Below are 26,098 nucleotides of genomic sequence, written 5' to 3' on the forward strand. Positions count from 1 at the left end.
TCTAGAGAAATCTGGCAATATTTTGCAAATCAGCGAGATATCACCGAAACATATATCAGTTTAAAAAAAATTTCGCCAGTTGCGAAAACGACCGAATGCCCGATATGTTATACACTTATACAGTTATACACTTATACGGTTATACCATGCTAAAGATTCTATGAAGAAGCTCCCAAGGCCCCAACTAACCGTCAAGACAGTTTACTTCTCTGTCATCTCCCAGTCCTCTCTTCCCGTCTTCAAAATGGAAGCACCAACCTCCACTGCTAATTGTATTCTTAACCCAAATCCTCGAAACTACCTCGATCTAAAGAAAATAGAGACCCTTGATTCCTGTGGGAGCGAGCGGAAGGTCAGGTTCAGGCAGATTAACTGTCTCTGTTATTGTCACTGCTTTAATGGAAGCTCCGCAATTAAGGCCTATTATCTCCATCTTCACTTTCCTTCTCCTCTTCATTCACGTTTCGTATTCTATTCCATTTATTGTGTTTTACGGTAAGCATCTTCAAGTCTCATAAATTGTACATTTGCTTGTTTCTTACTGTAAATTTGTTTGACTTACGCAGTTCATTTAAGCTTTGTTCAGGGTTTCTGCGGTATTTTAAGGCTCAAATTTGTTTTCTGTTTTGATTATTGCAGTTTATTTTTTGACAATGGATTCACTTCTTAAAACTATTAACTTGATTGAATAATTTTAAACCCCTGTTGAACATAGTCTCATGGATGAGTCTGTTGAAATTAACTCTTGGAAAGAGTAGAAAAACGTTTGCACGTCACTACAGCTTGATTCTTGGTAGTACAACTAGGCTCTTTTTGATATTCTTCATTGTACTCAACACATGAAAAGAAAGGATTCCGGAGCCAGTTATGTTTCTCATATGTATCTGTGCTCAGGCCTGCATTAACAAAACTGTCTGAAAAAGAACGCGTAGAGGATTGTTTTCCTCTACACCAAGTGGGACCCACCTCTAAGCTTTGATAAATTGGACCATAAACGCTCAGAGGTGGGCCTCTCTCCTAAGTTTGTGGTGGATGGTGTAAGGGGAGTACAATCCTATACTCGTCGTAGTAGAGGGTTGACGCTCGATTTTCCAATACCAGATTGTCTATATGTTTACTTTTCCATCTGCTTACAGCTGACATTACTTACAATCCTCCCCATCCTCCCATTGCTTTGTTTTCAATCATTTGCTAGTTTTTTTTACTTGTTATGGATCCACAGTATTGTTACATTTTTGTATTAAAATCGGGGAAGATGCTTGAGCCTAGATACTTATTTTATGCAAGCTTTAAGTAATACTAAATATCCTAACTTTACTTTTTCGTGTCAGGTATTTTTGATCAATGCTCCAATAAGGGAGTTTCTAAATTCACCGAGCTTTTAAGCAACTGGTCTGGTTCTACTGGGTATTGCATGTATGTTGTGTATTATTTTATATAATGTTGCTTTATGCTACTCTTTCATTAGGACGTGATGTGCTACAAAGTTGTAAAAACATATTTCTGATACAGATAGACCCAGAAAGTAAATATTTTTCTTCTTCTTATGCTTTTAGTTGTCAATTATTTTCAGATGAACCATTTCTAGGCATGGGAGCTAAGCTAAGTGTCTTTAAAAAAGAAAAGAAAAATGAACTCCTACCTAGTGGATTTTTGTTGCATGTTACATATTAAATACATTAAATAGATTCTAGCATCATTTATGAATACAGAATACTTGTTAAGATCTTCTTACAAAAAAAAAAAAATCAGATCAGATCTATTCTAGAATTCATTTATGGTGTCAAAGAAATGAGATTTCCCCCCTTCTTTTATCTGTATCTATTTTGAATATGACCATGCATGGTAAACATGTTCATAATTTCCGACTTTCACTTTCATTAGGATAATTAGTCCACTGTTGTTACTTGTTACTAATCAGCAGTACACTTTTATTTTTTCTTTTCTCCCTTTAGAGAGATTGGAGATGGAAGATGGGACTCATTTGTTATGCCATTTCAGAAACAGGTGAAAAATGATTGCTTAAAATTTACAGTGTTTTATCTGTAATCTGGTTATAACAGTCTGTTTGCATGTTTTCAGATTGAAATTGCTTGTGATAAGGTGGTACAGCTATCTGGGTAAAGTGCTCATGTTGCTTCTGGCATTTGATGGTTGGTATATGTCCTTAGAAGTCTATTATCTGATTTTACAGGTGAAGAAAATAGAAGAACTCAGTGACGGTTACAACATTGTTGGATTATCCCAGGTTTATTAGATCATTTCTAATACATAATTATTTGTAATGCATCATATTGCACTTTGATTCTACTTGTATTTATCCAAGTATGCCTCATGGTTCCATGCTTAAGTGCATTAACTGGTTCATGAATAAAATATCTTTCATCCCTTGTGGATAGAAATAATACAACTGGAAACCACTAAAGGAGTTCAGAGTTGCATTCTTATGCAAAATAACTGTGGAAAGAAAAAAAAAAATGTGGTTGTTTCATTGGAAAAAATGCAACTAAATTTGCCATTTTTTGGCCCTGCATGTTTTGTGTAATGCAAATATATAGAGTATATCTTATGCTGACAAAACATAGGATTCGGTATGTCTTAATGGAAACTAGTCTGGGTTGGGTTATACATGGTATAGGCCTTTGTTCCCATGTGTTTTCTTTATAATGGGCCAGTTTAATGAGCCAAAGTACGAGATTTACTTTATTAGGTCTTCTTTTTTTTCTTCAAATAATTGATTTCCGCCTAATTCCTTTGCCTGGTGTAGAGGGTTGGTATTCAATGTCCTTTTTTTTAAAGTCTTCTGTTGGCTATGGAGGTTCAAAGAGACAAGTCATTTTTTTATGCTTGACTGGTGAGACTTTTGTTTTAAATAAATGGCTTATTGTCTACTTTGGCGAAGCAAATTTTTTATCAAGGAATTGGTGATTGCTTTATTGCTGCTGTGAGAATTTGTAAATGGGGAGAAACTCTTGTGTTTGGAGAGATTCTGACCTAGGCCTTTTGGTGGGAAAATCATATCTCTTCCTTTCTCTACATACCATTTTCTTATATCAATTCAGTACAATTTATTCTAGTGTTGTTTGTCCTTGCTGAAGTTTGACTTACTTTGATATTGGAAGGGATGATGACCTACCAATACTGCTATTCATCACTTCTTCTACTGTAGATGCTGGAATTTGGATCACAACAAAGAAACCCCAAAGTAGAAGCTGACAACTGTTCTGTTTTTCAGGCCTTCTGGCGGAAATTGATATTGCTTTTAAAAGGAAATGTATCCGTTGCTCCACCCACAAATTAGGGGCATTGAAACTTATCCTTGAAGTGACCTTTGACTATAATATTTTCAGCCATATCAGATATGCTGATATTCTTTTACAAGGTTTCACCAGAAATTTGGTTATGGTTTCAAGTCCACACTGTTTTTAATGTCCACTCTGATCTGGGAATTCAAACATTTCTGCATTCAAGGAGTTTACTGTAGCAGTCTATGGTCATTTTCCTACAAGTTGAGTTCCATCAGGAAGGTTGGGTTTGACTCCATTGTTGACTTAAATTCTGTTTTAGGGCTTTTAATCTTGTGTTATTTTTTAAGATATGGTTGTTGCCTTTTAAATGGAGGAAAAAATTGAGATTAAATAAAGCAATCCTTACTCTAATTGAAGTGGTGTTCTGGGACAGAAGGATTCAAACTTCCTGGTAATGGGACCAAAACCTGATGCCTTATCACTTGGCCACCCCCCATTTCAATTAAGGCTTCATTCAGTGAACTAGTGAATAAGTCTCATGAATAATGCGTTCAGCCTTGACAAGTTGGACGGGTATGCTATTCGGTTAAGTGGAAGACTATAGTAACAGGCTAGAGGTCTGTAACAGTAAAGGGGTATGTAGGTCAAGGTCTGAAACAAAGTATGGAATTAGAAACTAACCAGAGAATTACTCTATAACTTCTAATGGCTGTAGAATAGTGTTGGGATGAAGAATGAAGTGATAGCTGCCTACCAGGCTTCACATTGCAAGCAGTTGACTGGATCGAGCGCCGGCGCATTCCACCTTAGATTGAACACTAAGGAAAATCCTCAGTAGCAAGAATGCAAAAAGCAGCACAGAGTTGAAGCCAAAATCATGGGCTATTCAGCCCCTTGGATTGATTTATATAGTACTAGAAAAGGGCGGCAAGGTCCAGAATTAGAAAGTTCTCTATTGTCCTTTTCTTGGAGTACAAGACACAGTCAATTTCTAAACTGATGTGAACTACTAATTGTGAAAATGGAAAATAACTGCTAACAGTGAAAATTGAATGCATATAAACTCAGCTAGAATGCTAAATTGGTCCATAAGACTGCCATGACTTAAGGACTCTAATAAGATCCAAAGAACCAAAGCAACCCAAAACAAGAAAATTGCAGTCGCTAGTGAGGCAGCTGGATTCTTCTTCTTCCTTGAGTGCACCCTTAGATTTGCCTCAGTTTGCCTTCTCGTCTTCTCCATGTTTTCCTACTCTACTTTGTCTAAAACCTGCTGCCTAGCATTGTAGATCTATCTAGGATCTGCATCATGTGTAATCACAAGCACCTAATGAATCTGACATGGCTTTCTGCTTGTATAGCATTTTCAGTCTTTCTTTTTACCTTCTTATTCTCCTTCTAGGCTTGTAACCTTGTTTTAATTTTGACAAGTCTGTTTGTTCAAATGTACGATCCATCCCTTAAAAGGAGCCTTTGAGTGTGAATCTGACATGGCTTTCTGCTGGTATAGCATTTTCAGTCTTTCTTTTTACCTTCTCATTCTCCTTCTAGGCTTGTAACCTTGTTTTAATTTTGACATGTCTGTTTGTTCAAATGTACGATACATCCCTTAAAAGGAGCCTTTGAGTGGATTTGATGTCTTGTACAGAATTCATGTTTGAGTAAGTTATATTAGTACAGAGTAGGAATGTCAAATGCTGGCCTTCACTGGTAGACTGATTAGTGAACAGACTGGTGCCAGGCCTAGCCCAGTTATGGATAGGTTGGTCTTGGTGTTTGGTTGCAGCCCAGTGGGTGCCTTAGCAGCACCACCCAAATGTTAACTGATCACTTATGAACCTTTAAGTCTAATGAGTCAATCAGCCCATTTCATAGCCTATTATCCTATTCAAAGGCCTATCACCATGAGCCTGATTATAGACTGGTAACTAACTGATTTACTAGAAGCTTGTCCATGCTTGGCCTTTGAGGCTTGATTACCTCACTGATTGGTAATCACCCAGAGCCCTAATTTTGTTGGGACTGATTAGGCCTAACTGAAATTGACCACACACTAAATGTTGATATCCTTAGGGCAGAAATTGCTAATTTCTAGTTTTCTTGGCTTACATGGCGCCCAAGTTTGGATTCTACTCAGATTTCTGTTCAATCTTCTAAGGAAAACTATGGTGAATGTCTTTTTTTTTTGGTAATCCTATGATGAATGTCAATTGGAAGTATACAGAGTAGATTTGATGAAAGTGGCCCTAAATGTAACCGGATTTTCTATCCCATGGATTTCTCCTTTCAGAAAAGAAGCTTCCTCTAGCTTATGTTGACCTTTTTGATGGAATTCTATTCTAAAGTTCTATTTTTCTAGCTTGTTAGTTTCTCAGTTCGTATATCCAAATTTCTTACCAGTTGTGATGCTAAGGTAAATGACAGGATCTCAGGATATATGAAAAATGTTAATGGTTGAAGAGTGAACTTCACTACCATGTGGTATAGTTATATGTGTACTATATAATAGGATGTTGTTCCTATTGTGGACTTCAATCTGAAATGTCTCTTATTTCTCTATTTCCTTGTATAAGTTAGATTGGGTTTCTTCTAGTTTCTTATTTGATTAAAATACCATTTGCTGTATTGCTTTGCTTCTCAATTGTAGCTATTTTGTCAGTAAATTGATATGAAAGGGGATGGAGATTGCATCTCATGGCACTGCTGGATTGACAATTTCAACTCCTTTTTTCTGTTCTTCATTCTTTATCTTCTTGTCTTTTGATCAACTACTTGTTTATAATATCTGGTATGCAACTGCTTATATTGTTCTTCTGTTTGCAGGGAAACTTAGTTGGTCGAGGAATTATTGAATTCTGTGAAGGAGGGCCTCCTGTAATACATTTATCTTTTTGAGTGTTTGAGTTTTTCTATGAGAGTATCTCTGATTATAATTTACTTTTTCAACATAATTGCTCCACTGACTGAAAAAGAGACGATTATCGATGAAACTTACACTCCCAACTTGTTAATTCAGGGCAGGTTGTGATATTAACAAGTAAAAAGGTCAGAAAGGGTCAGAGGATTTACTTCATGTGTTTGAAGGATCTGTTAGTGATAATGTACAAATTATTATCTCAAAAGAAGGGGAAAAATATATAACTTGACTAAGGCACTAGGAAATAAGCATTTTTTATTTTAAAAGTACTTTTTATAAGGAGAATATTCTGGTGTCAGCTAGCAAAACACTGCCTGGTAAAACTAATCATCCATAGTATCACTACTCTTATGATGATTACCTAACCAGTCTGGCACTTATTCTATTCCTGTGGGATTTTCCCACAGATTTCTCAGAACCATCATAATGAGAACCAATTTTAGACTTCGAACTCTGGTCTTTTAAACCCATACGGGGATTTTAGGTTGAGTACACTAATAGATTGTTGTCTTTCTTCGTACATGACAATTGCCTTTGCTGGGGTTTCCTTAAGACATGACCTGCCTAATAATGATGGTCTTTTCCAAGCAAAGCTAATCATAAGTATCTCAGAACAGTTGTTCTGAGAAATATTTAATTTCCAGATGGTGGAATTGCAAGTTAATGTCAAATTATGTCCATTATATTCCTGATGAATGGATCCCAAATAAACTATAGTCGTGAAAATGACATTCCAAGGTTTTGAATATGCCCCTTAAAGTTGAATGACCTTCCATATGGTTGGTCTGCCCTTGATTCCTCTATCATTGCTTATTAACGCTTTCTCTTTTTCTTTTTCTTGGGAGGGGGCAGGGGGGGGGGGGAGAGGGTTGACAATCAATAGTTACATGAAACAGAATGCAACCTAGTAGTACACAACAACAAAATAGATACAACCATCAACCCAAAAACTTCAAATGTTCAAATCCCAGCCATTCTATAATATCAGAAGGTATGCTGTTTGTTGATGATAAAAATTCCACTTTTTATCTTTGTATGGAACTACGGATATCCAACAACAACAACAACAACAACAAGCCTTATCCCAACTAAATGGGATCGGCAACATGGATTCTTGCCTTCCGATCAGTTTTGTTTGAGGCCATGCTAGATACAAGGCCTAAGCTATGCACATCCTTTGATCTTTGTATGGATATACGGGTAGATGTTTATTAATGCGGAGCATAGATTCATTGGGAGGAATAATAGGTTCAACCTTAGTGCTACACCATGAATAAAGAATTGCGGGAGGAATAATTGGTTCAACCTTACCATTACACCATGAAGTGAAGAATGCTATTATTTTCTGAAGCTTAGCAACCACTAGGAGATTTGATTCTATAGTGATTCTTTACTACTAATTGGATTTTGTCCTAACTATTTGTTATTTCATATTTATCCCATCAAATGGAAAGAACTAAAATGGAATTTATTACCAACTCAGATTTTGTATGCTTGTCTGTTCTTATGTCACACTAAGAGCCAAAACCACATCCATTTAGGTCTTCATTTACTTCTGAATTCAATACCATTGAAAGGATTAACGTAGGTTAAGATTTCCTATTTCAGAAACTTCCAACAGTATGTTGATTTAAGTGTGCTGCTAATGAATGATTTTGGCTTCCTCAAAAACCCTTCTAAATAACATTCATCTTACAATTATACTCTTCATATGTTCTTTTGGAGCTAAGATTAATATATTGATGCTTCCTTTACCCTCTCATCTTTGATTCAGGTTAGAAATTTCATTTCACTTGGGGGTCCTCATGCTGGCACTGCTTCTATACCATTTTGTGGTGTAAGTGTTCTATTGTCCTTTTAATCATTGTGATTATTCTATTAGCCAGTAGTCATTTTTCCCACACTAGGTGGGTATGTTAGGCTGAAATCATGCACAGCAGAGATGGAGAAGTAAAACAGCAAAAAATATTTTACTTGCCAACCATTTAATCGCTGTATCAGGAAAACTCTCTAAAACAGGAGATCTGAATATTGATCCACTGTATGACCCTAGCAGTCAATCTCTCTCTCTTTCTTTCCCTTTCTTTCTCCACTAAGAGATTCTCTAAGCTATGAAAGAGTACATTCAGTTTTCCATTTGAGCTATGGGCCATGCCTAGTGATACAAATTTTATTTGGTATCTTCAAACAAGATGAGGTTCATTGTAGATCTATATGTGGCAGATATGGTGAATATAATTGATTGATTCACTTTCCAAAGTCAATCTGATTTGATGTAGTTGTATTGAATATCATACCAGAAAAAGAAGCACAATTGGGAAGCCTGTTAGATTCCCAAACGAGATGGGGAATACATGAGAGTCAACCTGGGGCAGGGGGTTAATAGGTTGAGACTTGCGAAATGTGCTTGTCTTTGCAGTTAATCAATAATTAAAAGTAAGTAAATGAAACAATTAGACAAGGCACCAAGGTTTTATAGTGGTTCAATTCAATTGAGTCTACATTCACTCCCTTCTAGTCTTTTAGAAGGATTTCACTAGTATGTCCACTTCCAGTATAGTGTGTGGACACCTCTCACAAACCTCTTTGTCTAGGCAAGAGTGCCTTTACAAAATCCTTGCTTCCGGGCAAGAGTACCCAGCTACAAATAATAGAATTAAATAAAAGAAAATAGCAAACACTTAAAAGACCTTAGGGGTGGCACTTCCCTTGGAATGAAATGAATTCAATGACAGCCTCAAGCTTTTGCCAATCTCTACCTTAGATCAATACTACACTACAACCTTCTTCAGGAAGAGGGAATGAATCTCTAAAATGAATTTTTGTCTAAGGGAGGCTAATAGGCTAGAACAAAGTCACAATTATGAGAGTTTTTAACACCTTGGAATTCATGCCTCAGAGTGTCATAATGACCCCTATTATTAGCCATCAAACCGAGTCAAAATGGGTCTCGACGGATAGAAAATGGTTGTATTTTTGAACTCATGTTGACCTTGGGGAACTCCCGGTCGGACAGCTCAATATGACCATTGGAAACTAGCCGTTAGAAGGCTAGCTGTCTCCACAGTCAGTTGACGGTCAACCAGGACCATTGATTGTGGAGCTTGTGGTTTGTCAGTGGAAGGGGAGTCTTCACGATACATACCAGGAGCTCTCTAGAATGGTGTCAATCGATAGGCATATTTTGCTAACAGTTGACTGCCACTCAAGACTCGGCTTTTTTCAAAAATGTTTTTGAAATTTCATTTATACCCTTAGAAACTAACCTGATAGTCCATTTTGCCATGTGCTAATCTATATGCATGGTCTTCAAGAAGGGTCTTTTCATCATTCCTAAGTCTTGAACTTGTACTTGCACGTGGGGATGACCATCTGTTGGTCCTCCATGCTTTGGGTCCTTGAAATTTAACTTTTCATGGTGCATGGACTACTTCCTTGCAAATTTGGCCACTCAAATTGAATATCTCTTAGATAGCAGATTGAAATCTGATAGCATTTATTGTACTAATGGGTTTTAAGTTCTTAGTTCTGATGTTGGTATATATGCTTCCAATGAAGCCATTTGTATAGGTAGCTAATTGTATTATTAAGTATCCATAGGACTCTAAGTACGTTAATTTAGAGAACCTTTTGGAGCTAATACAATGTTTATTGAGGTTGTTAAAGATCTTTCTGACTTTTGCAGTCTACTTCACTCTGCATTATCTTGGACGACTTAATCGAGTCAGAGGCATACTCAGAATATGTGCAGGTGATCATGTTTTCTAAACATGCTACATTACATTAGCATTTGAGATCCCCATCGTATTTTAATTCCGCCTTGGTTGATAAATTCTATCCTTTTTTAAACTGTCCAGATTTCTTCCCCTTTTTTTTCGGGTAAATAATTTTTCTTTCTGTAATGTTATATGTGAGATGGATTTTTAGCATCTAACTTTGAATATTGGAATTGCAGGAACACATCGCTCCCAGTAATTATCTTAAAATTCCAACGGTGAGTAAACGTCCTATTTTATTATCTGAAAAAGGATTTTCATTTACCCAAAAAGAGAATGTTCAATCCACTTGTCTCTGACATTTGCTTTCTATAAGGTGCTCTCCAGCTATTTATTTATTTATCTCGAAGCATTTAGGTATCATTCATTCAGTTCTTCATTTATCCTGAAGAAACAAAATTTAAGTGGGAAGCATAGTCCATTGGGGGGGATGGTTTGTACATAATACAATGTTTTTACCATTTTCTATGATATAGGTATGGTGTTGTTTGATATTAATTGACCATCTCATGCTATTTAATGATATACTGGTGTGTATGCAGCTCCCTTTTTAACATCTAAATATTTAAGTCTACATAAATGTTTGTTTATAGGATCAAATGTTCACCTGTAATGATTGAATGACTGCTTTGAATTGCTTCTTGCTCTTCAAGATTTTGTTTTGCCCATTACTCATTATTTGTTGAACATTACCAATTACCTTGTTCTTTAGAGTGAAGCTGAGAATAAGATTTTCTGTTTCTAGGATATTCCTGCCTATTTAAAAGGATGTAAATTTCTCCCTAAGCTCAACAATGAACTCCCTAACAAGAGGAATGCCACCTACAAGGAGCGATTCAGTAGCTTGCAGAATTTGGTGCTAATTATGGTGAGCTCAATGTGCTTTTATCTTGCTGCTGCCAATCATTTCCTTTTTGGTTTAACTGATGTATCTTCACTACTGAAATATTTGTGAGTATTTTCAGCTGACATTTCATTTTATCCGTCTCACCAGTTTGAGCATGATATGGTCTTAATACCTCGTGAAACTGCATGGTTTGGATACTATCCAGATGGAGAATTCAGCCCAGTTTTACCTCCACAACAGGTAGACTCAGTTTTCAATGCTTGGCTGGGGTTTGGCAGTTTATAATTTGAATAGGTTGAGTTGCCTCGCCAATATCTGACTAGCCCATTTGTTTTATTTCACTTTTTGTTTTCCTTTATTTTTTCCTGCAAATTGAGAGTTTGCATATTTAGGGATTTTCCTTCAAATTGAGAGTTTGCTATATTTAGGGAGATTTTATGAGTTCATTTCAGAGCTGAGGTTATTCTCTTAACAGTGGGATAAAATTGTTCCTTTCAAAATTCATCAAAAAAAAAAATAATGTTTTAGCCGTAGGAATATCCGTTCTGCTCTGTGGTCTTCTGTCCACATAATGTCCCATCAATAGAATAGTTTTTATGTTGTCACTTGTTAGAACTTTTTTGTTTATTCATATAAGTTCTTGTGGCCTTTGATAGCTCAAGCTTTTGAGATGGGCAGTTGTAACATGTTATCTTCAGGAGGTTGGGTTTTGCTCCCTGATGGGTGAGGGCTTTTGTGTTTTTGTGCCCTTATGGTGCCACATGATGGTGGCACATGTAGAGCCATGGATTGTGTGTGGAGATGCTTGTCCTAGGAGGGGTGTTGTGTGTGGATATACATTCTTGTGACATTTACTTAACGACTTAAAACTTTTGGGTTAAGCCATTATAGCTATCTTCATTGGCAATGTAGTGTAGTGACACTCAAAACCCTGAGGCAGTTGAGATAATTATCACTTCATAAGCCTAATAGGAGCTCCTGTGGTCTTGAGTACAGAATGCAATTCCACACAAATTCCTATGGTTTTGATACCTTGTGGTTTATTGGAAGGTGGCCATGAAATTGACTGCAATCAAAATGGTTAAAGCAGATGGCTTCCAGACCTATAATATTTTCGGTGTTAGTCCATGGTGTTAGGCTAAGGAAAACATTGATTTGATTTTTTCATGAAGGAAGAATGCTACCCGGGCAAGGGGGTGCACTTCCCTCGTGCCTGGACAGAAGTCCACGAAATGACCACTGCCCCCAACAAAAGGTGGGAATTCTTGCAGTTGTGGTCTGGGCGCAAGGACAGCATGCCACTTCCACCCAGGCAGCATCCTCTTTTCCTGTATAAAATTAGAACTGTTAATATTTTCAAAAACTCATTTCACATCACCTGATCCCACTTGTATTTTCATACGCATTTGGTCACTAACCACTATGAGATTGTGCAATACTATAGGATAGCAATAGCCTTTCCCTTTTCCAGGATATGTGAAGATTATAGAATAGGTATGGTCGACCTAAATACAGAGGAACGATGAAGTAAGAATTTGCAGGCCACTTTCAGGTTTAGCAACCAATTTTTTTGGGTTATCTTCCTAATAGGATTGTTAGTGGGACACCACCTCTTACCTTTACATTCAGTTGTCACTATGTCTTGTTCTCATCTTGCTTTTGCTGATTTGACCCTGTTTCTCATGCAGACAGCCCTCTATGTTCAAGACTGGATCGGTCTGAAAACGCTTGATGATGCTGGAAAGGTTAAATACATAAGCGTACCAGGAAATCACCTTCAAATCTCCCTTAGTATCATGAGGAAATATGTCCTTCCATATTTGGAGTCGGCATCAAGTAAAGGGATGACAGTAGAATTGTCATTATATCAACAGTTTTCCTCAATCTGGAGTTTCATTAAAGAGAGGGTTGAGCAAACTTGGGATATGCTATCACTTCAGGGTTGACCCAAGGTACATCATATACGACGTTTGATCGTCAGTAATTCAGAAACAAACTTTAAATTTATGGGGTTGTCTCCACTGTACAGTTATTACACTGGATTCTTGGATTGTAGTCCATATTGTGAGAATTTTGCTAGGTCAAATTGGGGAATGTGTTCACAGATCATAGACTGAAGGAAATATTGAAATCACATATCAATAAGACATAATCAGCATGTCTTGCTTGGTACTTATTGAGTTATAAGCTTTTTCACCACTATCTGTTACAATTTCCTAATCAATGGTAATATCAATGCAGCTATCACCCCCACCAGAGGTATTAGACAAGAAGATCCTTTGTCAGCAGTCCTATTCATCTTTTGTTCCCAGGGTTTGAGTTCAGTAATAAAGAAAGCTGAAAATCTGGGCACTATTGGAGAGGTAATTTTTATTAGATATATTTACTTTTAAAACTGATAAATGAACGTGGGGGCCATTTTGGAAACTTGCTTCATTTTGATTTTTCTAGGTGGCATAAGCACTATCAAGAGAGAATCAAGTATATCTTTTCTACCAAATTAAAAAAAAGAAGAGTAATTGTGCGATACCATTTAAGGAGTGGGTTCAGCCGAAGCAGCTTTTATTGTGTTTTATTGGGTTCAGCTTTCAACCACCAATGATTTTCTCCACCATTGCTTCTAAATCAAGGCGGGTTCGGTGGGCAATGTAGCTCACTCAGTTTCAGCAATGCCATTTAAGAAAGAAGTTTCCAACAATGCCGGTAGATAATGTTAACTTACCAGTTCATCTTTCATGCTTCCTCTTTCCCTTTCCTTGTCTCTCCCCCCACAACCCCCCAACAAACATTAGCTTGAAGTGGCAATTCTCAAGCTGCAAGCAACCTGATCAATTTCATCCACATCAGTTTAGCCTCATGACTTCGTTAATGGGTTTCACAACCCCATTAGCTACAAGCCTACAACCAGCCAGTCACCCAGAATTGATCCTTGTCCTCGCCCAGTCAAGCATGTAATGGAGGTGTACTGAGATGGTCAGCAAAGTAGTCCCTGCAGGCATTCCCGATTATAAATATTTCTCCACGCATTCTTAGAGGTGTCACCAAATATCCCGACGGTTTTCGTCCATTATGAACGAAAAAGTATCACCAAAAACACATTTTCTTGTAGTGGGATGATTGTCAAGTGGACATGCATTAGCCATATGCATTGCCCCTGGAGGCTAGTTCCCAAGGCTCTTAAATATTCATGAATCCAATGGCTTAGTTAACTTATAAATGTATTATTGCTCTGCCATCGATTGTAAATTAGCTTGGGTAAAAGCATGCTTACATTGCCCATTCCATAAAACTAGATTTCCCAAAAGAAACAATCTATCAGATGGTTTTTGTTAACATCTTACATCTTTCCCCAACTCCCAACCCACCGGTTGCTGCTTCTTGCAGTCCCCTTTTTTTCTGCATAGGAATTCAAATTCCTAGAAAACAAAGTTCACCCCAATCCATGTTGTTTTATGATGAAGTATCTAACATTCTACAGAATCACACAAAGAAAAAGGGTTTCCTTTTACCGTCGAACGGTTGCTCAGTCAGTAATAACCAGGGGGGTGGGGGTGGGGGTTGGTAAAATAATAAAAAATTGCTGAAAATTTGTTAATACCTTCATAACATGGTCCTTCTATACTGAAGTAAAACTGTCCACCCTTCTTATTGATAACTTCATGTTCCATATACACAAACAAATAATGAATCAGCATTTTTTTTTTTGGGTACATCTTTATTTTCCTCAGAAGTCGATCATATAATTAGATGACTATCAACCTGAGACTAGAGGAGCTTTTAGTAAAGGAAAATGCTCTCCAAACTGGTACAAGAGAAGATTGAAGCTCGCCAGATCTGACAATCGTTGTTGTGAGCCAGTAGTTACAGTATGAGGAATTGTGTACTCACCAATTGCTGGATTTCCTAAGTAAGGAAATGATCAATTATGTGTTGTATAACATCTGCACCTTCTAAGTGCATGAAATGATCCTTGACCTGTAACAAATATTAGGTCAGAAAGGATAAAAGGTGCACCAACACAACAATGAAAAGGTCTTTTCTGTTGGGGAGGGGGATGGTTGTAAGGGATTGGGAGAGGGGTTGCTGCAATCATATAGAAGATTACTACACCATAGCTCATATAGAAAGAGGCCACTCATTTCACTATTAAGGCAAAATACAGGACATCACAAGAATGCAGAAGAATAAGAGCGTGAACGTAAATGGGAAACCAATGCATAAAGCCTCTTTCAGTTTTTTTTTTTGCATATTCAACTGCCACAGACATGAAACTAAAAGCATGCATTGTATAGCAGACACCAAAGAACTGTTAACCAAACATACAAATTACGGATCATCCTGAATTCGATCAATGGAACAGGGTAAGATATCCTCGACAGTCCTAAATGAAGTCTCTTCACCTTAGTTAACCACTTTTAGCCAGCTGGATGTTGGCAAGTAGAAATACAAAAACACAACCCAGATCAAAGAGCAGCAGTGGAAACATGAATGCATGTATTGGGGTTGAAGCAACAGACTCAAGTGTAAAAAGCCATTACTAACTATAATATGCAAATAATTGGGATATTCAGGTTTCACTGGCATTTAATGTTGCAATATGTTCGGTGCATAATTCTTTTCATAGCTTCTGCATTTACTATTACCACTGCTGCCATTTCACGTTCATTTCTGATTTCATATGTGAAGATTGATATATGGGTACTCCAACTGAAGACACATGGCCTATACTATCTTCATCGTTTGCATTTGCCAACTACATATACGCAAATTTATAAACTGTTCAAAGTCAACTTTGGCCATCTTATAACCCCATGCTCATACAAGTGAATACAATTCCTCTTTAAAAAGGGAAAAAAAGAAAAAGAGAAGAAGAAGAAGAAGAAGAAGAGAACCCAAGACACCGCATTTAGAATCTTTTAAATGGACAGACCTTCTTAATGGGGATGTGTATGTAACCCACTAAAACCCCCTTCAAAATTACCAAGAGAACCCAAGACACTGCATTCCCCAGAAAGAATTGTTTGAAAGAGAGAAACAGAAATAGTATAAGGTCAAAGTTAGGTGTTAGCACTTTCAAGTGCGTTAAAAATCACTTTCCTTAAGACTAATTTATCCCCCACCAGTAGATGCATGAGAATTGCAGTGAATTGTCTCCCAGGATACAAGAAAGCCCCATGATGGTAGTTTTTCAGGTTTCATTATGCACAAATGAAATCTGAAAGACAGAATGTAAGAAGATTCTCAGTAACCCATTATGTAAACTGTAGGACTCATTTAATCAGCATTGAGGCACCTGTACAATTCATCATGACTCTACATACAGGTGCCTCTTTGTAAAGCTATCACTATCCATGTTCAACACTGTGCCATTGGATTGTTTGGCAGCACAATTTGATGGTCCAGATTGAACAATCGTATGGAAGTGAATCTATCTTTGCAACTGTATGATTCCTGAAGTAAATCTGACCATTAGATCTTGGAATTTGATGGTTATAAACCCATTCCAACATTAATCGAAACCAAGGTTCAATATTTCGTTTCGCTGGTATGTTTCGGTGAGTTTTACACATTTTCTGGTTCTGGTTATTTTTAGACAACGTATTTTAGGGCCTATAAAGACGTATCCATGGATAGTTTGGTTAAGAAAACACAACCCACTATGGCATTTTGGATATGCACTCTTATGTGTGTCTATCTGGTCTAATCTGAATGTATTTTCACAATCTAAACATTCTTGAAGTAGAAACTCATTTACACATTAACACATTTTTGAAACCCTATCTTAGGCACATTAACACATTTAAATGACCATACTGCACACAGTCACCTGAACATGTGTTCAGTTTTCCAAAATTCCTGCAATTTCAATCGAATTTCTAAGATTTCAACTGAAATTTTCAAAATTTTGAGATTTTGGACAGACATACTGAAATTTTAACATAACTTTGTCAAAATTCCAGTCAACCAGTCAGTTTTGTTTCACAAGTATGTCTCGTTTCAGTAACCTTGAAACATCTGAATTCTTGAAATTTCACTAGACCTCAAACCATGATCAAAGCCAAGCAGTTTAGATCAGATCTTGCTCAAAATGATGCAAGCGTGCGAAGTGCTAAGTGTGCATGCCAAAAACACCTAAACAACCCACGGCCCATGTAGCGTGTGTGCATGAAAGCCTCAGAGGGTTTGACCATCCTTGCACTTATATCATAGCAAGTCTACTGATCATCTTAAATTTAAGATTAAAAGGAGACACCTATTAACATACCCAAATTCTAACTCCTCGGCATCCGATGCGGGACTAAAGAAAAAAATTCTTCACCAAAAAAAATAAATAAATAAAGGAGAACCCTTAATTAATTCCAAGAAAACCATAAACCATTATATTAAACATAATATTACAATGTTTCAGTACAGCTAGTACATAAAATTGTATGCCCAGAGAAAGAGAGAAAACTACCTGAATGACACTATGTGCAGCAAATCTCTGCCTGCTGCTGTGAAAGCTAACATCAATCTTCTCCCATGACACACGACAGAGACCTCTTATCATCTCTTCTGTACCATAAAGAAACATGTTAATTACAATTTCGCAGATAATATAAGAATATGAATAAAACTAACTGATTTAGAGAAACAATGTGAATGGTGACATAGCAAAATTTTTGAAGTAAACAAAGTTGAATATCCAATGTCCAATAACAACAACTACTCATTTCCCCCCCCCCCACTGTTACGCAACAACAACAATAACAACAATAAGCCTTGTCCCAACTAAATGGGGTCGGGTACATGGATTCTTGCCTTCCAATCTGTTCTGTTCGAGGCCATGCTAGATACAAGGCCTAAGCTATACATATCCTTTCTCACCACTTCTCCTAAGGTCATCTTAGGTCTACCCCTAGCTCTTCTAGTTCCTTCAATATGGATTATATCACTTTCCGTACTAGGGCATTTATAGGTCTTCGTTGAACGTGGCCGTGTCACCTCAAACGACTTTCTCGAAGCTTATCACTTATGGGAGCAACTCCCAGACCAACTCTAATACGATCATTTCTTATCTTATCCATCCTAGTTTTGCCACTCATCCATCTTAGTATCCTCATTTCTGCTACACTGAGTTTATCTATATGATTCTTTTTAACAGCCCAACACTTTGCACCGTACATCATAGCTGGTCAAACAACGGTCCTATAAAATTTTCCTTTAAACTTTAATGGAATACACCGATCACATAAGACCCCGGACAAACCTCTCCACTTCATCCACCCTATTTTAATTCTTTGGGAAACCTCATCCTCCAAATCACATCTTTTACTTATGATTGAACCTAGGTACCTAAAACAATCACTCTGAGGAATCTCTTTATTGTCAAGTATCACCACCTCATCATTTGCCCGATCATGACTAAAATTACAAACTAGATATTCTGTCTTCGATCTACTAAGTTTAAAGCCTTTTGATTCCAAAGCTACTCTCCATGATTCTAATTTGGTATTAACCCCCACTTGGGTCTTATCAATCAACACAATATCATCCGCAAAAAGCATACACCAGGGGACCTCATCTTGAACGTCTTTGGTTAATTCATCCATTACCAATGCAAATAGATATGGGCTTAAAGTTGACCCTTGATGTAGCCCAACTGTTATTGGGAATTCATTACTTTTCCCCCCAACTGTTCTAACACTAGTCACCAAATTATCATACATATCCTTAACTATATTTACATATTTATTTGCAACACTTCTTTTCTCTAGTACTTGCCAAATTAACGCTCTAGGGACTCTATCATAAGCTTTTTCTAGGTCAATAAATACCATATGAAGGTCATTCCTACATTCTCTATACCTTTCCATAAGTCTCTTAATTAGGTAAATAGCCTCCCTTGTAGATCTTCCCGGCAAAAACCCAAATTGGTTCTCCATAATTGTTGTTAAGTGTCTCAAACGGGTTTCAATTATTTTCTCCCATAATTTCATCCTATGGCTCATCAATTTAATGCCCCTATAGTTATTACAACTTTGAATATCAACTTTATTTTTGTAAATTGGAACCACGACACTTCTCCTATATTCATCTGGCATTTTCCCTGTGCTCATAATTTTATTAAACAACTTAGTCAACTAAACTGGTCCATGGGTTCCTAAGCTCTTCCATACTTCAATTGAGATTTCATCAGGACCTTGTGTCTTACCAAGTTTCATCCTCCTTAAAGCTTCTTTTACTTTGAACATCGAAATTCTACGTATATAAGTTCGGACAATGGTGCCTTGGTGAAAGGTGTCATCGTCCAAATCATAAGTGCTTGAAGAATGCTCATTTAGTAAACTAGAGAAACAGGTTTCCCATCTTTTCTTACTGTCCTCACAAACTAATATTTTACCATCTCCATTTTTAATACATCTAACATGGTCAAGATCTCTACTCTTCCTATCCCTCATCTTAGCTATCTTATAAATAGATTTTCCCCCTTCCTTCATGCCCAACTTATTGTATAACTCTTCATACTTCTTTCCCCTTGCTTTTCCCGCAATTTTCTTAGCTTCATTTCTATCCAACCTATACCTTTGAAAATCCTCAACATCCTTAGTTCTTTGCCATGTCTTAAAACTAGCTTTTTTATTCCTAATGACAGCTTGAATCTCGCTATCCCACCACCACGTCTCTCTATAAGAATGTACCTTTCCTTTTGATTCACCTAGGACATCTTTAACCACCTTCTTAATACACATAGCCATCTCATTCCACATTGCATTGGTATCCCATTTTCCTTGTTTGACTACTTTATTAACAAAGGATTTCGAGCACTCTCCTTTCAAATTCCACCATCTTATTCTGGGATAGTTTACCTTGGGCCTTTTATGTATTCTAGAGACTAAGCAGATATCCAAGACCACAAGTTTATGTTGTGCAGTTAAGCTTTCCCCCGGTATCACCTTGCAATCCTTGCACAACAATCTATCAGTCCTTTTAATTAGGAAGAAATCTATTTGGCTTCTATGCTGTCCACTATTGAAGGTAATTAAATGCTCATCTCATCTCTCTTTTTCCCCACCACTGTTACGCAAATACCAAGAAACACAAAGAAAACAAAACAGAGCAAAGATGACACAGCAATTTAACAAGAATTACTCCGCAATATAATTTGTAACATTCAAGGCAAAGCTAAGGATGATCAACCATGAAATGGAAGAAAAGTACAATGGCAATCCCTCAAAAACACTGTTTTCACAAGAAGTCATCCCTGAAATTCTTAAGTTGAAAGCCCAAAATCTCACTCTTTCACATGCTTGCACTAGAAGATGATAGAACATAAAAATAATCCGCCAAGTCATGTTAGTCCATCAGGTTGTGTCATGTCTTTTACGTACAGACATCACTAAAAAATCTTGGAACAGGGCATGCTTTAAACTATTCGTAGGCCTACCATGGTATTCAAAAATGAGTTATATTCCCTTGATAAAGATAGTTTGGATCAATATTAAGATTATCGGGAGCCTCATGTCGTATTGACGCTAATCCAATTTCTATTTTGGGAGTAAAGAAAAAAGGAAATATATTATTAGGTAATCTTCATTTAGACCCCCAGAGGTTTGACCTAAGTCATTTTTAATTAAAAAAGAATGACATTTTGCATTTGCCTCCCTTATGGTAAGGAGGCACCACCATTTTTACAACCAACTAGTCTTGTCTTTTCATTTCTTTGATGTTTCTATTCCAACAATCAAAGAAGACTTCCCTTCAAGCTTTGCCTGTATAACATTTTTTTTTTGTGAAGGGACAACAGTAGCTTAGACTACTACTCCTACAAGGTAGGTGCACTTTTTGCATTCTACTTCAGCTGCAGCTGATGGCTTAGAATCCTAAACCAATCTATTTATAAATTACTTTAACTTCAATTAATCCATCCCATTACCAGCAGGCATCCTACCGTCATACACCCTAAATGTGTAAACATAAAATACTATTTACAGCAATGCCTCAATTGCATCTATTCTATATATCTTTTCAGCTCTTCCATTGTTGCCAAAACAATACAAGAAAATCAAATATGAAGCTGAAATAGGGAACAATTCTCCCAACATTCTCTTTACCACAAAATCCAATAAGCTAAAGTTTATGACAGCTCATAAAAAAGAACCATGCCAATTTGAAATACAGACCAATAAATGAAATAACTATTATATGCCAAACATACTAAGAAGGAAAACACACTCTCCAAAGGAGACCTGCAGTCTAAGATAGAAGCAACGGAATTCAAAGAACAGAAAATAAGCTCTGAATCAAAAACAGCTGAACAAGTGAACACAAACCACACCCATAACCGAGCCCTGTCAAAACCAATACGGATATACAAACCTTCAAGCGTATCTGAGCCATCAGTTTCCACCGATATTTGCTGCTCAATATCTCGTGCTTCTGAGTATTCCTCATACACAATATGTGGATACTTCTCACTAAGAGAGTCCTCCCACTAGCAACGGAAAAGCCAAAAAAGGGAGCAAAACTAAGTAAGTTCTAGCATTGAAATTTAAGTCAACATGGTGGAAAGATTAAAACATTAACATTGATAGCTGAAAATATTACCTTTGGCAGTTCATTAGTACGTCTAACTGATGATGTTCTCCAACCCACCATATCTTAATAGCATTTAGCAAAGAAAATCGGGACAATAAACAAAATTCTTTCTTGAAAATAGTCAAAGCATGAGCCAGATTATTTATTTATTTATTATTATTTTTTTTTGGTGGGGGGGGGGAGGCTGGGGGGGTTACTCAAACATGAGTTAGGTTAACACAAGAGAAAGGATACGATCATAACCAACATTAGAATACACCGTCCTCCGTTTGAATGCATGAAGTGCAGAGCTACATTAGTGAGAATTGCCATTAGGATTTCCTTTTCAGTAGAAAAGAAGACATAAAAAGCACATTGTATCTACCATATCCCATTCCATTAAGGAAAAGTAAATTTTTACATGAAAAAGAGGTCCTCACAATCATCCACCATCCGTCGAAGCAATGGAGGTTTCCCTTCCTCGATGTCTGTAAGAAAAAGATCTCGTCCTGTTTTGCCAAATATCCAATGAGCAACACGACATGCTGTTTTCTCAAGTACGTCCACACCAAAAAGAAATGGGACCTGAAAATGGATGATAAGGCAAACACATCCGGTGATCAACAGTCCAAACAAACCCACCCCCACTCCCTTCAGTTTCAAAAATTTAATGCCAATAATAAACCTTTCTACCAATTAATATTGAAGCACCTTTTCCCCTTCCTTTTATTTATTTATTTATTTTTTTATTATTATTATTATTATTATTATTATTTTTGGTGTGGGGGGGTGGGGGAAGGGATTGAAGGGTTGGTGGTGCTATGGTGGGGCTCGCAAACCGTCTGTTATATACATCCATGGTAGATTGTGAAACCAAGCATATCAAATACAAAATCAGATTGACCTCTGAAGATTTTGATTTTTAAATCATGACCTCTTATCAGACCAGCTATCCATTAAGTAGTCCATATCTCTCTCACTCCAGCTTTAAGCATGTTAAGGACTGCTCAGGAGCAAGCCTTAGTGGATTTGGAGCTTCTAGCCTTTCATAGAGAGAGATCTCATAACTTGTCGGCTTCTGTTTGAGTAATGTCAAATGTTTTTATGTATCACATAGCTTCTTATTGGGAGTGAATTCCCAGATGTTCTTATTACGTTCAACAAAACTGTTTAGTTGTTTAAAGGGTCTGAGCTTTTTCCTCCTTTTATGAGTTATGCCTGTTTAGGCCCAATCCCTCCCCCAAATGCTGCATTTTTCACTTATTTGAAGAATTACTTCTTGAATTTTTGAGGAATCAGTCCTACTGTATCTTCTGTAGCAGTGGCTGCAGCTTAGAGAACCAGAACAACAGTGAGAGTGAAGAGAAGAATGAAAAAGAAGGGAAGAGAGATTCCGCATGGTCGTCTCCCCCTAACTCAAACCTTTATTTGTGGTGAAAGATCCAAACCCAGTCTTCGAATAATTTCCTAAACTAGGTTAAACCAAAATAGGAACTTGATATCATATCTTAAAGAAGAAACTATAACTAGCGATGGAAGCGACTGGAAGGAGTAAATCAGTAAACCTACTTATAATTAATGAGCAAATTACACTAGAGTACCCCCATGGAACCCTTGGCCATGTACCGCTACACAGCACAAAAATTGACATCTTCAAATCCCTCCACACTACAATTCCAAGCAAGAGCTCAGCCAAAAAAGAAAGACATCAAGATACCATACTATACTTGGCAATTCATATTTAAGTATCAAGTCACTATTCCAAGGTTAGACTCTTTCATTGATCACCTCAACCCAACACTTCTACACGCAAGGATACAAAGGTTTTCATAACAGGTTAGATCCCTGACATGGTGACTACCATGTCAAGGTGACATCAAGTGTTGAAGAAAGAAAATAATCATCTGGACAACAAGGACCCTAGGTGATGCCTTGACAGCTATGATCTCTAAATTCCATCAAGTTGTTAAAGAATTTGGTATGAGAACACACTTCCCCCTGCCACATTTGGTTGGAAAACGCATTGCTATCTTTTGTTTCATTCTAATTATTGATCTTACACCAATTTAAGCTGCATCATATAGTTTCATTTCTTGTGTTTCAGGTATTTTTGCTGACCTCTTTTTGTACTTCAGTATCTTCTTGGTGAATTTTCGTTATTACCCTAAGAAAAGAAATATATATTTTTAACGAGAAATTCCTAGAGTTTATCATCTTCTCTAATTGCTGTCAGCTACATGCACCACAAAAGGTGTTGACGAATATCTAACAAAACATGGATAAATAATTAATAAATTATTTTATTTTTAAAACTGTAACCTTCCCTATATGTAACATAGATAGGTTGCTAATGCAATCTAGATCTCTTCCTAATATCAAGATTAAAACAAAATAAAATAAGCAAAAAAAGAAAGAGAAAGAAAAGAGAAAAACCTGATTGTTGCCCCTAGAACCAAGATGAGGGGTAGCAACAGTGATGAAATTCATCGCCTCTAAACCATATATTGTGCCTCTGATACTTTTATCATGCTCATCACACACATCCTCTCTTTTAGGTGGTCTGTACAGTCTCCCAATTGCATATCTTGCCACCAGTCCTCCCAAAGAATGAGCAACGAAAGAAATTCTCCGTATATCTGCTTTCTGCTTAATTATTTCGACAACCTAAAGAATGCATGTCTGTCAAATACAAAAGATTTTTTTTGTTTTTCAAATAAAAGTATCTAAGGGTGTTGCCCTTTGTTCTAGTAAAATCACTTAAATGGATGACAGCAAGTATAACTTTACAACTATACCAACCTCCTCAGCTAATCTCTCTCCCATAGAATCCACACCATCTAATGTCATTCTATAAACATTGCGTTCACTACCTGCAGAAGAGGTGTCAAAGTTCGAAAACTAAGTTAACATACACCACAAACCACAAGTCTATGGTTATGATTCAGTCATTGGTTGATTTCTTCAATGGAAGACAGAAATGGGTACGAACCAAAACCCAGTGTAAACAAGTGAACATTAAGATGATGCATGTAAATAAATTACTCATAATGTAATGAATGCTTTTCACTTTCTACTATGAAATATAATCCACTAAATTCGGCATTTGACCTCATTACTGTTTTAAAATTTTTTAATAAAAAGGAGAAATTCAAAGAAGTCAGTGTGATCAGTAGAAGCAATCTATAACATAAAAGACAGCTCCTTACAATGTACGATCAATTTATCAGGGAAGGTTCTAACAAACTGCTCGGCTCCAAACTTCCAGTCTGTGGAACTGCAAGGAATTAAGATAATAATAATAATAAAAACAAAAACAAAATAAGGAAAAAGTAGTCAGGATATGAACAATATATTTAAGAAAGCACATAAAGATTAGAACCTATTCAGGCGGTAATAACGAGAATAACATAATATGGAAGCTAATAATAATAATAATTCTGCTCTCTGCAAGTAACAAATTATTTTACAAATTCAAACTAACTATCCAATCTTGACCCTCAAATACGTCTATCCCCACCTCTGAAAACCAGAGCTTTACATACTATCTTTAACATTAGACAAAAATGAATCCTGAAAAAATATTTCTCATAAGAAATCCACCCAACAACTTAAAAGCATTGCAATAATAAAGTTTTCAAAATATCGCACCTTCCGAGGATTCCATTAACCATAATAACAAGATGATCAGCTGAAGAAACAGCAGATTCCTTAGAACTCCAAACATCTCGACCGCCATTAGTGGACTCCGAACAAAGACCATTTTTTCCAGAACCGCGATCCATATTCTCACTATATCAACACCGCATTACCAATTCAAGACAAGAAGGAACTAAAGATAATTACGGAGGAGAAATTAAAACTTACAGAACCAAACTGCACAGAAAACTTGAACCCTCTTCTCCCATCATCTCGAAAACTCAGAAGAAGATCAGCAACAAATTGGAAGACGTGGCCTTGATGTAAAATAAAATAAAAACATAAAGAGTCGGTGAAATTTGCACCGTTTTTGTTCGTTTTTCTCTTTTTATTTTTTGGTTCGTTCATTGGTTATTTATTTATTGGCTGGAATGATTGTTCTGGTGCTGCGTGCTGGTAAAGGTGTTCATTTGGTTCCGGTTCTGTTTGAACTCAAAGTTGGACCAGCGACCCGGTTCAGTTGGGTTTGATTTTCTTTTTTTAATTTATTTCTTTATCAGTTTTTTAGATGCTTTATTTTGTTTTATGCCTGCACATTTTTAATTGGGTAAATATCACTTACCTCCCCTTTTAGCTAGACAAATAACACTTACACCCCTTCTTAGTTAGATAATATCACCTACCTCCCATCTTATCTGGCAAATATATAACACTTCTTCTCTGTTAACTTTCTCAGTTAAATTTAACTTTTACCGTTAAATATTTTTCTAAAACTCCAACCAACCCTTAACTAAGAGGTATTTGATATATTTGTCAGATAAAAGGGAAGATAAGTAATATTATCCAACTAAGAGGGGGTTTAAGTGCTATTTGTCCAGCTAAGAGGTGAGGTACATATATTTACCTTTTTTAATTTTAGGTGTTTGCCTTAACTCTTTTTTGTTTTCTCTTAAACAATTTTCATCCCAAAGAGTGTATTTTGACCATGGAAACACTGTGATGTGATTAAATCTTGATAACTCTTATGTTTCATTTCAAAGCCTTCTAGATTCATTCACAATTCTTACTCATCCACCCGTGGCTCTATTTCTTGAAGTTTCTCAAAGTCTATTAGCCA

General features: G+C 36.7%; 2 protein-coding genes across 4 annotated transcripts; one reads left to right on the top strand and one right to left on the bottom strand.

The window, feature by feature from the left end:
- The first annotated feature begins 207 nt into the window (after positions 1-207).
- Positions 208-14,089, top strand: LOC149029365 (uncharacterized). Of its 2 annotated transcripts, XM_089141658.1 has the most exons (13): positions 208-495; positions 1,332-1,416; positions 1,956-2,007; positions 2,083-2,103; positions 2,195-2,248; positions 6,072-6,122; positions 7,940-8,002; positions 9,851-9,916; positions 10,121-10,159; positions 10,687-10,809; positions 10,936-11,028; positions 12,477-12,740; positions 13,030-14,089. In XM_089141658.1, exons 1-12 carry the CDS (start codon positions 399-401, stop codon positions 12,732-12,734), a joined length of 1,002 nt encoding a protein of 333 aa, XP_088997784.1. In that variant the 5' UTR covers positions 208-398; the 3' UTR covers positions 12,735-12,740; positions 13,030-14,089. The 2 variants fall into 2 exon arrangements, with proteins under 2 accessions (XP_088997784.1, XP_088997780.1); XM_089141654.1 differs by lacking the exon at positions 13,030-14,089 and having other exon boundaries at positions 209-495; positions 12,477-13,021.
- A 259-nt stretch (positions 14,090-14,348) lies between these two features.
- LOC149029366 (putative lipase ROG1) lies at positions 14,349-25,349 on the bottom strand. Of its 2 annotated transcripts, XM_089141641.1 has the most exons (11): positions 25,210-25,349; positions 24,994-25,134; positions 24,552-24,619; positions 24,145-24,215; positions 23,779-24,009; positions 21,767-21,930; positions 21,601-21,656; positions 21,376-21,428; positions 21,148-21,262; positions 17,246-17,343; positions 14,349-14,763 (listed from the first exon to the last, which is right to left on the bottom strand). In XM_089141641.1, the coding sequence occupies exons 1-11, from the start codon at positions 25,251-25,253 to the stop codon at positions 14,692-14,694; spliced, it is 1,113 nt and encodes a 370-aa protein (XP_088997767.1). In that variant the 5' UTR covers positions 25,254-25,349; the 3' UTR covers positions 14,349-14,691. The 2 variants fall into 2 exon arrangements, with proteins under 2 accessions (XP_088997767.1, XP_088997773.1); XM_089141647.1 differs by lacking the exon at positions 14,349-14,763 and having other exon boundaries at positions 17,254-17,343; positions 21,786-21,930.
- Between the last annotated feature and the right edge of the window lie 749 nt (positions 25,350-26,098).

The sequence above is a fragment of the Hakea prostrata genome, chromosome 1, assembly GCF_041222555.1.
Source record: "Hakea prostrata isolate BN-2017 chromosome 1, UWA_Hpros_2, whole genome shotgun sequence".
Taxonomy (NCBI): domain Eukaryota; kingdom Viridiplantae; phylum Streptophyta; class Magnoliopsida; order Proteales; family Proteaceae; genus Hakea; species Hakea prostrata.